The sequence below is a fragment of the Pinus tabuliformis genome, chromosome 7 (assembly GCF_031772625.1).
Source record: "Pinus tabuliformis cultivar Carrire ecotype Pingquan chromosome 7, CPIR1, whole genome shotgun sequence".
Taxonomy (NCBI): Eukaryota; Viridiplantae; Streptophyta; class Pinopsida; order Pinales; family Pinaceae; genus Pinus; species Pinus tabuliformis.
Genome location: NC_142293.1, coordinates 1921798415 through 1921811377, shown reverse-complemented (window position 1 = coordinate 1921811377; position 12963 = coordinate 1921798415). Strand labels below are relative to the sequence as shown.

General features: G+C 36.6%; 2 protein-coding genes across 2 annotated transcripts; both read left to right on the top strand.

Moving 5' to 3' along the window:
* The first annotated feature begins 1584 nt into the window (after positions 1 to 1584).
* LOC149256196 (uncharacterized) lies at positions 1585 to 10781 on the top strand. The gene is made up of 4 exons (XM_089455263.1): positions 1585 to 1617; positions 1761 to 2131; positions 8529 to 8637; positions 10501 to 10781. Exons 1-4 carry the CDS (start codon positions 1585 to 1587, stop codon positions 10519 to 10521), a joined length of 534 nt encoding a protein of 177 aa, XP_089311389.1. The 3' UTR covers positions 10522 to 10781.
* Positions 3080 to 7306, top strand: LOC149256197 (omega-6 fatty acid desaturase, chloroplastic-like). Its single transcript, XM_089460676.1, has 10 exons — positions 3080 to 3119; positions 3333 to 3376; positions 3475 to 3675; positions 3783 to 3926; positions 4068 to 4219; positions 4987 to 5112; positions 5375 to 5552; positions 5727 to 5845; positions 5972 to 6086; positions 6250 to 7306. Exons 1-10 carry the CDS (start codon positions 3095 to 3097, stop codon positions 6409 to 6411), a joined length of 1266 nt encoding a protein of 421 aa, XP_089316802.1. The 5' UTR covers positions 3080 to 3094; the 3' UTR covers positions 6412 to 7306.
* Positions 10782 to 12963: the final 2182 nt, after the last annotated feature.

Sequence of the window (12963 nt, the reverse complement as noted above, 5' to 3'; positions counted from 1 at the left end):
TTTTATGGCTTGTTCATGTTCTTATGATATCTCCTAAGTTGCAATTTATGTGATGTTGTGGCACGATGATGCTTGAAATTTGGAATTTAACTTCACAAGCTCTTAAAGTCAAGTGAAGAGACTTTTTGTTTGAGCTCTAGGTTTATGAGAACACATGGTGTTGAACTATGGTATTTATGTTGAATATAGTCTATTTATAGGGGGAAATTAAACCAACAAATTAAAAATTATAATTACAATTATGTATAATTAATAATTGAACCAACATTGATCCATCTTAACTCTTCAAGCCTCTAGAGAGATCAAATATCTTATACACACCTTTCTTAAAATGACCACTTCATATTCTGGTTCGTTATTAAACCCAGTCAAAACCTTACATGAGTCTTTTTTAAGCAAATTTACTATTTTTTAATAATAAGTTAAAGCCATTTCCAACCTCCACATTTTTCATAACTTCAAAATTATATCTTTAAGAAATTTTGTTTAGATGAGTTCAAAACCCTACCCATCCAACATGGCATTTTGATAAGTTCAAATTATATTAAAGATAGCTTAATAATAACTTAAAGTCATTTCCAAAATTCAAATTTTTCATAACTTTACAATTAATTTGTTAGGTGGGTCAAAATCACTTGTTTAAAATTCCTATATAGTGATTCAAAATTTCAAGTTGGAGAAGTGATTCGTGATTTCTACTTTGAGATTCTCAATGTTGTTTGATCTTACAGTTTTTCTGTAAGTAATGACATTCTATTAACATGGATAAGTTTTTATATCACTATTTTGTTGGAATCATATTGTTTTCAAATTATTTTAACTATTTGTATTATGAAATATATTCAAAATATTAAAAAAATTAAAAAATTATAATTAAATTAAATTTAAAAATATATTAAATCTTATTGTTTTCTTTTAAAATTTGATACTAGTTGGAAACAAAACAAAACAAAATTTATTTAATAACTCAAATTCTCTAATCAAAAGGTAATATTTCAATAAATAATTCTTTTCCTTTTTATTTATTAATATTTCATAACTATCATTATTATTACTAATTTATAATAATGTAAATGATCACTTCAATGTTCTGATTTGTTATTACATTCAGATTTATTAATTAGGCCGATAGGCCTTCCTTTGAAAAGGACTTTCGTCGTCCTTTTGATTCTCACGCTGACACCTGGCGGATTGTGAAATTTGTTTAGTATTTGTTCAAGTTTGATTCTCACGCTGACACCTGGCAGAGTTTGCAAGCCACGACGTAGCCATCACAGAATAAGGTCGCAGAATCAGGGCAAAAGGTCGCAGAATAAGGGCAAGTGCGGTTACAGATCCGATCGAGGCACTCCGTGAAAAAGCCAAGGATGGGTTTCCGTGTATCTTTTTGCCCGTGACTCTGTATACAAAGCCAGTCACTGACAGGTCGCGAGGTCGAATCCGGACCTCTGCAAAAGCTGAATGGGAATGGAAGTGGAGATCTTCTGAGCGAACTGTGTTGTGCGATGGAAAAGGGAGGAGGAATGAGATTCTTATGCATGGGCACCTAAGTCACCAGCGGTGGCACATCACCAGCGGTGGCACATGTCTTCCACTCACAGCTTCCTCGTCTCAAAGGTTAGCTGAATCTCCCCTCCTCTGCCCGTTCATTTTACGTTTTTGGCAAAATTTATCTTAATTTGGCACCGGTTTTGATTAAGCGTTAGGTTTGAAACTTTTCTTTGTGTGTCTTTTTGCCTATTTTTGTTATTTGTTTGCAGCATGGTCGCAAGATTAGCAATGGGAACTGCGCGCTATTTAGGGCCGGCAATGCACCGCCATTCATTGGAATAATACGGCACCAAGTCGTAGACGAGGAGGGCGACGTAAAGCTGGGAGTGAATTGGCTTTACAGGCCTGCTGACGTGAAATTAGGCAAAGGCGCCTCAATTGACCCCTGCCGCCCAACGAGGTATTTTATTCGTTCCACCAGGATGAGATATCGGGGGCATCGTTGCTTCATCCCTGTAAAGTCGCGTTTCTCAGCAAGGGTGTTCAACTTCCCTCGGGGGTTTCGGCGTTTGTGTATAGAAGGGTCTACGATGTTACCAGTAAATGCTTGTGGTGGCTCACCGACCGAGATTACACTAATGTAAGATTACCGCACTGCTTTGCTTGCATTATTATTGAATATCATAATGGGATTTTTTTATTATGATTACTGGTTTCATTAGGTTTTTGGGCTGTAGGGTTTCTTAGAGTCTCTGTCTGAGAGTTTGTGTTCCAGTTAATAGAGAAAACATATGTGATTGAGTGCTACAGAATCTTAGTTCTCGCTGTTCATATTTTTCAATTATCCATGTATTTGTAGAACTAGCATTCTTACTTGCAATTTTGAGATGCTTTCATTCCTTAAACTACCTCGGGTTTGTAGGAGTGGTCTGTTTACCATGAATTTGAAATTTAACATGGTATCACAGCTGCAGATCTGAAATCTTTTAGGAATCAGTGCATGGAGAAGGGTGCTGCCTGTGAGTGGGAGCTGTTGGAAGATTTCAGTGGTTATGATGCCCAAGAGCTTCAATGGTTGAAGCATTCCAGTCCTTTGAGAGGTTTTAGGTTGTGATTCCCTAACTGCTCCAGTGATTGGAGTGTTGTTTGTCCCTGAGAGAAGCAATATGCCTTTGTGATAGGTTGCTGATCTGATTTATTTCTGGCTTATCTGTTGAGTTGAGGTGTGATGTTAGATTTTCTAAGCCCAACAAATTGATTTAGAGTGCCAATAACTTTTATACGCAGAATTTAATTTTAACAACATAACCAAATCTGAAATTTATGCGCAGGGAATATTTAATTTAGTTTTAAGCTAATTTTAATTTTCTACAGTGAATGCACATCCCAGGGAAACTCTCTGGTCACTTCTGATTTCAAGGATGGTAGCCGGGGTGAACTGGCCGGTTGCAATTTTTGTAATTTAGTTTTAATCTAATTTTAATTTTCTCCAGTGAATGCACATCCCAAGGAAACTCTCTGGTCACTTCTGATTTTGAGGATGGTAAACGGGGTGAACTGGCCAGTTGCAATTTTTGGCAACCTAACCTAGCCCGGACATTGAATGAGGCCCAATAATATACACAGAGGTAGCCATCCCGGGGACTTGACCCCATGACCTCCTGCTTGTAATGCACAGCACTCAACCACTTGAGTTAACCCACTGGACTAGATTAAAAACTAAACATGCAATACCTTATGTGGGGTTTTGCCCATGCATTCAATTTCCTCTTGTTTTGTTTTGCACTAATTGCCCACTTTTTGTGATATTGATGTGTTAATAAAAGAGAGCTGATTTACAGGTATCATTTCAGGAAGGCATTTGAGTCATTCAATCAATAACGAAGTACATCTCTGTCTCCGCTGTTCCCAGTATTTGAATTTTCGCTGATGCTTGCTATTCTTTAAATGCCATAAACGTTACTTTGTTGGTAACCTGAACAGAGAACACCAACCCAACTATGTGGGTTAAGGAAGAAGGCATTGAGATTCATCTCAGCTGTGGCTGTTCCTATTCCTCCACCTCCAGTTAATGACAAAGAGGAAAGAATGCACCTTGCTGAAGATTATGGATTTACCCAAATTGGGGAGCCTGTTCCTGATAATGTGACATTGAAGCATGTCATTGATACACTACCTCAGGAGGTATCTCGTTGTCTCAGTTGTTTTGACATGTAATTACAAATCCTCTAGACGTGCAAGTTGTGGTGTATTTTAAGGTCACCTAATTCTGCTTTGTAATACCTGGATAGGCATTTGAGATTAACTATTTTAAGGTTTGGAGAACTGTAGTTACATCAGTTACTGCTTATTCACTAGGGATTTATATCATATCAAGAGCACCTTGGTACCTCCTCCCTCTTGCTTGGGCATGGGCTGGAACTGCAATCACCGGGGTCAGTTTATTTTTATATATCAAACGATGCTTTCATGACAGTGAGCATGTTAATTTTTGAAAAGAGGAGTTGTACAATTTGGGAATTTTGTCATCATGCCTTTTTTGTTTGTATTCTTCTGCTAATTGTTTTTGTTTGTAGTTCTTTGTGATAGGACATGATTGTGCACACAAGTGCTTTTCAAAAAACAAGATGATAGAGGATATTGTTGGGACGCTGGCCTTCTTACCTCTAATCTATCCATATGAACCATGGCGAATCAAGCATGACAGACATCATGCCAAGACAAACATGTTCTCTCTCTCTCTTTCTCTCTCTCTCTGTATGTGTGAAGTTTGAACAGAGGGAAATTAGTGAAGCAAATGGTATTTGTTTAATTTGGTTAAAATGCTGACTATAATTCATAACAAATAGTTTCATTTCTTTCTCATTTGCATGTAAGGAAGCAAATTATTATCGAATCTGCTAGTATGCCTAGAGAGGATCTACTTTGGATTTTTCTAGACAATGATGAGTCCTTTTAGTTGTTTGTATTTAGCCTACATTCCAGAAAAAGTTACAGTCTATATGATAACTCATCTGAGATTAAATGGACCTGATGCAATTATGTGAGAGTGGAATTCTTACTTGAGTTTATTATTTTTTCTACAATATTAGCCATTGGATAAATAGTTGCTACTAGTTCAGCCTGTAGAATGGTTTGGCATAAACAGTTATTAAATAACAAAAACCTAAGTGAAGAACATATCTGCCAAGCCTCAACTTATGGACAAATATGTATCTAGCATACTCAAACGAAAATAAATATTTGGTGTTTGTGCATTATTCCATGCATGTCGACCTGGAGGCTGGCTCTATATGTGTGTGAGAGAGATTTCCTGCAATCCACCTAGAAAAAGATGAGAAGTGAAGGTTCCTCCTTGACAGCGGATCACTAATTTTACACTTATAGTCCAGTAATGGCACCTTGACAAGAACAATTACTAATATTTGGATATTGATATGATCTGTGACTAATTTCTTTGCACCTTGACATAAGTTGTGACTCTTTTGTGCCTAGGCTAGGTGAAGACACTGCATGGCACCCATTGCTAAGGGAAAATTATGACTGTTCACCGCTGTCTTTGAGGCCATTGTTTGATGCTGGATTTGGTCCATTACGTCCATGGTTATCAGTTGGTCACTGGTATGCATCTATATTAAAGGACTATCTTAATGGTCTCGGATGTCCATATTATAGTACGATAGGGCATGATGTACCATTTAATTCAAGATGATCTTTGACAAATAAGATTAAATGAATGTAGTTGACGTTTTCTATTTGTTTTTCCTTTGTTATGCTGAGAGCTTCACCTAGGAAGCATGAAAAACGATGAATCCAATCTCGTAACAGCTTTTGTCTGTATCATACTCTATTATACCCACACACATTTTCTGCTTTATGACAGGTTGAATTGCCACTTTGATTTGAACAAATTTAGAGCATATGAAAGAAAGAAAGTTCTTATAAGTTTGACTTGGGTCTTTGCATTCATGGCTATTGGATGGCCACTGATAATATACAAGACAGGAGTTATAGGCTGGTTCAAGTTTTGGCTCATGCCATGGCTTGGATATCACTTTTGGGTAAACTTCTCTTCTCTCATATTCGTCATCAACTCTATTCAAATGGGCATGTTTGTCCTATGATTTTCTACTGGTTATGTAGTTTATTTAATTTACTGCTTCTGAAATTGTACAAGGATTCGTTAAAGCTTGTGGCATTCTTTGTGTGCCTTTTTCTGACATGAAATTGTGCAGATGAGTACTTTTACTATGGTCCATCATACAGCACCTCATATACCTTTCAAACATCCCAAACACTGGAATGCTACACAAGCTCAATTAGGTGGAACAGTTCATTGCAGTTATCCACATTGGTGATGCTCAATTTTACTAATTCATCCTTTTTCTATTTTCATTCAATTTGTTTTTCTTCATCTTATTATTTTGTGTGTGTCAGGATAATGAGGCCTTTGCAGATCACTCATATATTTATTTTGCAGGATTGAATTGTTGTGCCATGACATTAATGTTCATATTCCCCATCATATTTCTCAAAGAATTCCAAGCTATAATCTACAGTTAGCTCAGGATTCCCTCCGCCAAAACTGGGGCAAGGTATACATTTTTTCAAATTAAAATTAAAAATGTACACTATATCTCATCCGGCATTCTTTTTGACTTGTATGGCTTTTAGAAAGGTAATGTGTGGCGGACAGATCCTTAGATTCATTTTATTTTCTTCATTAATGGGTTTTCTTTGGGTGGTATGTATGACCAGTATCTTAATGAGGCCCACTGGAATTGGCGATTAATGAAGACAATAATGACAAAGTGTCATATATATGACGAGGACAAGAATTATGTGGCTATGGATGAAGGTGCACAAGAGGAGTCAAAAGTCCTCAGACTTTTAAGGAGATTGATGCCAAACTCATCATAAGATGTAATGATAGTTCTATTACACCAATGACCTTGCCGACAACCTACGAATTGATGTTTGCTCTTGTTGAACAGGATCATCATACACTAAAGCATAAGGAAATTAGGAGGAATTTCCATGCTATAGGTAGATGAAGGTTTTTTCCATGGAATTCATGTGCCCAAGGGAGTACCCCACTTGAGCCCCCAACTTTCGTTGATTTAACAGATTCTTCAAAATGTTTGCGATATTTATGAGTGATGATTATGAAATATATTAATTGTTTTACTGTGATTAAGAGTATGATCTGTTTTCTATACCTAAAGAACAATGGTATCTTCATATACTGTGTTTCGGGATAAGTGCAAAGCAATGAATGATCCACGTGGATATTAAATTGCATTGAAATGCAATTAAGAGAAGATGCATATTAGCTTCAAGGGATAGTTCAGTTGGTCAAGTTTTTGTTGCTAAGTATCTTGCCAATTGGCAGGGTGGAGTCAAATCTCCTCGACGTCCTTGGGGTTAGCCCTGGCATATTAGGCTAGCGGGTAGATCCCTTCAGGTGGATCTGCCTGGATTATTGCTCAGGGATATTGTGATGTAGCGGCCACTTAGTGTCTGTGAACCACAGTGAAAAAGACAAGATGCACGTTGAGGATTTCCTCAAATTAGGTTCAAGATGACTTCCTTTCTTCTTTTTTGCACTTCGGAAATAGATGAATTTTATTTCACTCTTCAAGATTATGGTCATATACCAACATCCTAAAATCTTGCTCATGTTCCGCTTGTGGTCGTATATCAATAACAAAACATCAAGAAGAAGGAAGATCTCACCTCAACCTTTTCCCTTTTTCTGGAGCATAACTACCCTTAAATATAGTCCCTTACAACAGATTTTACAGACACAGTTCCAGCGATCAAATTCAGCCCTATGAGATGAGAAACGGTGAACCTTACATTGAATAAGCCCCTTAACTTCTTCCTCCTGACAGATTTTTGACTAGGCTTGAAGGGGATGTCCTTCCAAATCCAACCATCCTCAACAAATGAGAGGGCTTCTCTTTATATAGAATTTTAGCTCAACCTCTCTTACAATAAAATAAGAATAAGTGAATCCTAGATCCACATTCTCTCCTAGAACAATGTTAAATTATACATCATAAATGCTCTTCAAGGCAGGTCACTCTTTAAAAACAATGCATTATGCATGAACACGGGTTTGAATGAGTCCTTATGCCACTTGTTAGTCTCCTAGGCAAAGCACTTCCTGGCCTGCGTGAAAAGTTTAAATATTTAGTCACAGATAAAGAGCATTTAACTCCAGCCTGTGGTTATCAGCACATAGTGATTACAAAGCAATTTGCTTCTGTAAGATGATTGAAAAAAATGGACCAAACCAAAATAATATAAAAAACGGGAAAGGTCAAATATATAAAAGGGAAACTAATCAAGCACATGAGATAAGGAAAATGTTGCGAAAAAAAGGAAGAAGTTAGAAGTATACATTTTGTGTGGATGACTATAAGAATACCTCTTTCAATATGTCGATGTTAATATCAGAAATGTGAAAACCATCTTTTGCACATGGTTTGACACATTCCATTCCTAATTTTCCTTCCCGACGGGTTACCTTCATGTAGTTAGAAGTATACATTTTGTGTGGATGACTATAAGAATACCTCTTTCAATATGTCGATGTTAATATCGGAAATGTGAAAACCATCTTTTTCACATGGTTTGACACATTCCATTCCTAATTTTCCTTCCCGACGGGTTACCTTCGTGTAGGGAACTGTTGTGGATGCATAAGGATCAAATTTAACACCACGAGTTTGGACATGTTCCTTGTTCATTGTGAGAACCATTTGATAACCAGTGGGATCATCACCTACTTTACCCATAAATGCTACTCTACCTCCCAACCTTACAAGTGCAATAGTAACATTGGATGGTGGTCCTCCCGGTGCCCTGAAAAATTCTGGAGGACTCATCAGCCCAACCATACAAGGCCTTCAGTTTCTCTACTGCAACCTACGACTCTGGTTGTTGACTTTTCTTTCTTTATACACCAAGCCATAGATTTGTATTGAATATAAATGTCTGTCTAAATGGATGGTTTCATGGGTTGCATATAGGTACAACATGGCAGAGGATTGCGCAGATGATGACGATGATAAATCATCAATCAATGAGCTACAAAAAGCGACTGAGGAGGAGCTCAATCTGCACAATTCCTTGGCTGAGGTACAATTACATACTATGTTTTGCTGAGTTGTGCTTTTCTCTAAGATCAGATCATTATGTGTAGTTTCTGTTACATAAGCTTCCATATATCTAGTGCGATGCCTTGTATCTGAAGTTAAATGTGACTTTATGAGTTAATTGGTATTTGGATTCTGTGCTAGCTCAATGTGGTTTCCAGCAGGAAAAACGTTTTTAAACTAATTCCCCTCTCTTTAGGGTCGGTAGTCATCAAGAAAAAATAATCTGAATTGTATTCCATGCTTAAGACTACTTTAAAAACAGAGATTTCTGTTTTATTTCCGTGTCAACCCTTTCTTTAATATATATCTATATGTGCCCTCTTCCAGGAAGCAATGTTTTAACTTTTGCCCAATTATTAGTAATGAAATTGTGAGTTTAAAAAAATTTATGTTCTGGACTTGCATGTTTTGTAATGTTATGTTGTTTAATTTGAAAGATGGAATTTTCTCTGAAGCTTAGAGTCTTCATGCTTTGGCTTGATAAACGTGACAAAAATTGTTTGCAAAATCTTTTTATATTATTGTCTGTGATTATTGTCTGAAACTTACACTCTTCATGTTTTGGCACGATGAAAGTGACAAGAAGTTTTTCTAGATTGCAGCATGCAAAAGCACATCTGAATGAGAGGGTTCTGCTAGAAGGAAAAAACAAAATTTCATTGAGAGTTTAAGAAAAACTTGATTCCCTTGAGTGTAGTTGGCAATCTTTATTGGATGTTGAGAGTTTTCCCACAGAAACTGGGATCACAGGGAAATTGGGAAAGAGACCACAGCTTCTTCAGCAATCTCCCATTCACCAACCCTCTGATAAATCCAGTGCTCTCATATATATGTGTGTGTGTTGTGCCATACATGAACTCTTAAGAAATTTCAAAAGCCTTCACCTAATGCAATCCTCCAGGTTTTTCAAGACACCAGAGAAAACTACTTACGATCAGTTTCTTAAACATGGAAATTTTACAACACACTGCTTCCAAAACAGCCATCCAAAAGGTCATTACTATAATAGCTTGATTAGAAATAGATTGAATGAGAAGGTCCAGATGGTGTATTCAATCATCTCCATCCATCTGTTCTGCATCCTCAGTGCTTACTTGGACAATATAACAGCCTTCATATTTATCCCTTGCAGACGTGCTGAAAGGATAATGACATGGAAATTTTCCTTGCTTCTCTGATTCCGTCCAATGATGGGCCAGCTGCAAATTTTCCTGATTGAAATTTCCATTTGACCTCTTTGCAATGTGTTTGGAATCTCTTATCACCTGTAGACAATTTAAACCTTTCTCTATTGCTATTTTCATAATCTACCAAAAAGCATAAAGTTCTGCTCTGTTGTTTGATCCATCTCCTACAGCTCTTCTTTGAAACTGATCTCGTAATTGTCTCTTAAAGTAATGCCTCATGATCCACAATAGCTGGGATTACCTTGACAAGCCTCGTTGAAATAACTCCACACTATTGTTATATATATATATCTGGGGATCTTAGTATTATTGGTTTCTTTTCCTTTAAAGGTGGCTGTGTCCCTTAATATGCATATCTATTCTTGTGTCAAACTTGATTAGTAATAACATCTTTGTTTTGAATTCTTTTCATTTCTTGCTAGCCAAATAGCTTAAGTCACTATACAAGGACAGTCTGATGCCCACACGCAGTTAATACAGAATGTATTTTAAAAACTAGAATTTAGCTTTGTAGTGCTTGAATCATCATTTCATGTTGGTTTTCATTTGTTAGTAGCCAGATCATTTCTCTTACAATATGATTGTAATATCTTTTGTTTCTCTTACAATATGATTGTAATATCTTTTGTTTCTCTTCTGTGGGAAATTTTGTACAGGAGTTCAAACAATCTATATAAATAGAAAGATGCAGAAAATGACAGTCAAATTTCGTACTCAGAATTATGACAAGAAAGCTCCTGCAGGGTTTGTGAGGAAAGAGAGCTTCAACACCAGTTCTGTCTCCAACCGCCAAGATGATCAGTATGCTACTAACATGTTTAGTGAAGAATTTCTGCTATTCTCTTGTAATCTATAGGCCCCCAAAGCTCCTCATAGATGAGAATATTTGCAGGATGTTAATATTGTTGTAAGTTTGTAGTAGTTGTGGAATGGCTTACTTTTGTGCTGCTTCTCATCTTCAACAACAAGAGTTTCTGTGGTGAATAAGCAGAATCCATGTCTTGCCTTGTGACGCAACTCTCCATTGTGATAGTGTTCTTTGTAATGTCTCTGATAAATCCTTTAGACTTCTATTTCATTCTGTAATATGATGAGATTCACTCTACAAGATTCGGGGATTCACTCTACAGAGTCCATGTCATACCTTCTGAATCAGCTCTCCACTTGTGCTAATTTTCTCTGTAATGACCCTAATAAATCTTATATAATGAGATTTCATTTTATAATATGATGGGATTTCACTCTACAAGATTGCTTTCAGTTTTACTTGTATTGTGGTATATGAAATTTCTCAGTTTTACTTGTAATAGGATGGGATTTCATTCTGTAATATCATTAGATTTCCCTCTGCAATATTTGCTACTAAATTTTACCATTCCAAATTAATAATCCTATCGGCCTCTTTTTGTACCTTTTGGGACAATTGCTAGTTTATAATAATGTAAATGACCATCTCAATGTTCTCATTTGTTATTACAATCAATTTTTTTTCCAAAGCATTTTGGGGGCTAGCTCAAGACATTACTTATTTAATAGGGTTATTTTATAAAGTTTAATTTTTATTAAAAATTTGTTAATTATATAGATAGGTATGTATATTTCAGAATAGGTGTTCCAACTTTAATTAATCACTACTAGTTATTAGGTGGATGACAGAGATTTAACTTCCATGGAATATGTGGGAATATTCATAGTAGTATATATAGATCAAGGGTTTGGAATTATCTTCAAGTTAGTTATGTTATTAAATTAATTCATCTCAAATTAATTAATTAAAGAAAATGACATGTCAACAAGTGTCTTATTGTGTATGTGGTATTCATAAGCCATGGAATTGTAACAAAAATTATTTGCATATTAAGAATTTCCATGGTAAAGTAGGATGAATCTCCTTGGTGAAAATATTATTTAATCATTTTTATAATTAGCAATAATAATATTAATTTCAAATAAAGTTATATTTTGTTAATTTTCATGGGTATTTTTTGTTGAACAATATGAGATGTGTTTTGATGCTTATCGGTATGTTGACGGTGCTAGACCCGCCAAGATGTTAGGGGATCTCCCTGGTAAGAAGTCCCAATTAGACTTCAGACCGTTTTGTGTAGGAATCCCAGCAGTGGGTTGTACAATATCATATTGACAACAGTTTCGCATAGAGGCAAGTAAGATGTCCCTGTTAGTAGCAAGGGTGTGACATATGCAGTAAGTCAAGGAAGGTGCATGAGCAACTCTAACACACCAAGGGTGAGGTGAGTGCACCCATTGGAAACCTGTGATAGCATGAAGTTAAGAAGGGAACACACGAGCAAAGATGCACCACAACATGGAAGGCGAGTTAGCTAGCAATCCAAAGTGATGGTTAAACCAATAACACATTTCAATAAGATTTATACATACATATACAGAAAATAGCTACACATGCATGTGTAAGAAAAAAGATACATATATCGTTTAGAGTAAACAGATAGCTAAAATAAAATACAACATATGTTTTGGCTCTGTTGTATTAAGAAGTGTAAGTTCCAATCATACAATACAACCATTACCAACCACTAGTTCCGATAGCAGAACATTACAGTCACTACCACCTGCTCCTCCAAAGAGATATACTAGCTCTGCGTAGTGGAGAAGACAAGGATTGTTACAATACTGTCCAAGCTTTGTCTAAGTTACTCCTATTGGAAGCTTGGCTGATCAAAAGCCTCTACAATCAGTTATGAGGGACTATATACAGCAAAGGGTGGGGTGACCCTTGACATTCCCCTTTGTGACAGTTCACCTACCCTCATGACTCTTCATCTACTCTATGACTGTTACATCCAACTATCGACACTTGAAATTACACTTGACAAGACATTACATACAATCTGCACATGTACCCATGTGAGACAAAATAGGCTTGAGCAAGCCATGCAAGACATCACTATGACTCGGACAATTGTGGGAAGACCATCTCCTCGACATCCTCATGGTGGTTGACAGTAGCGAATTGATGCCAAGCTTGGTAGTCTGCGATGGTGTTCGTGTACTCTAAGGTGAAATCTTTCTGGAAACGAACTCTTGCCTCCATAGCATCCGGGTACACTGCTCGGGCTCCTCTGTCCAACTCGTTTGAT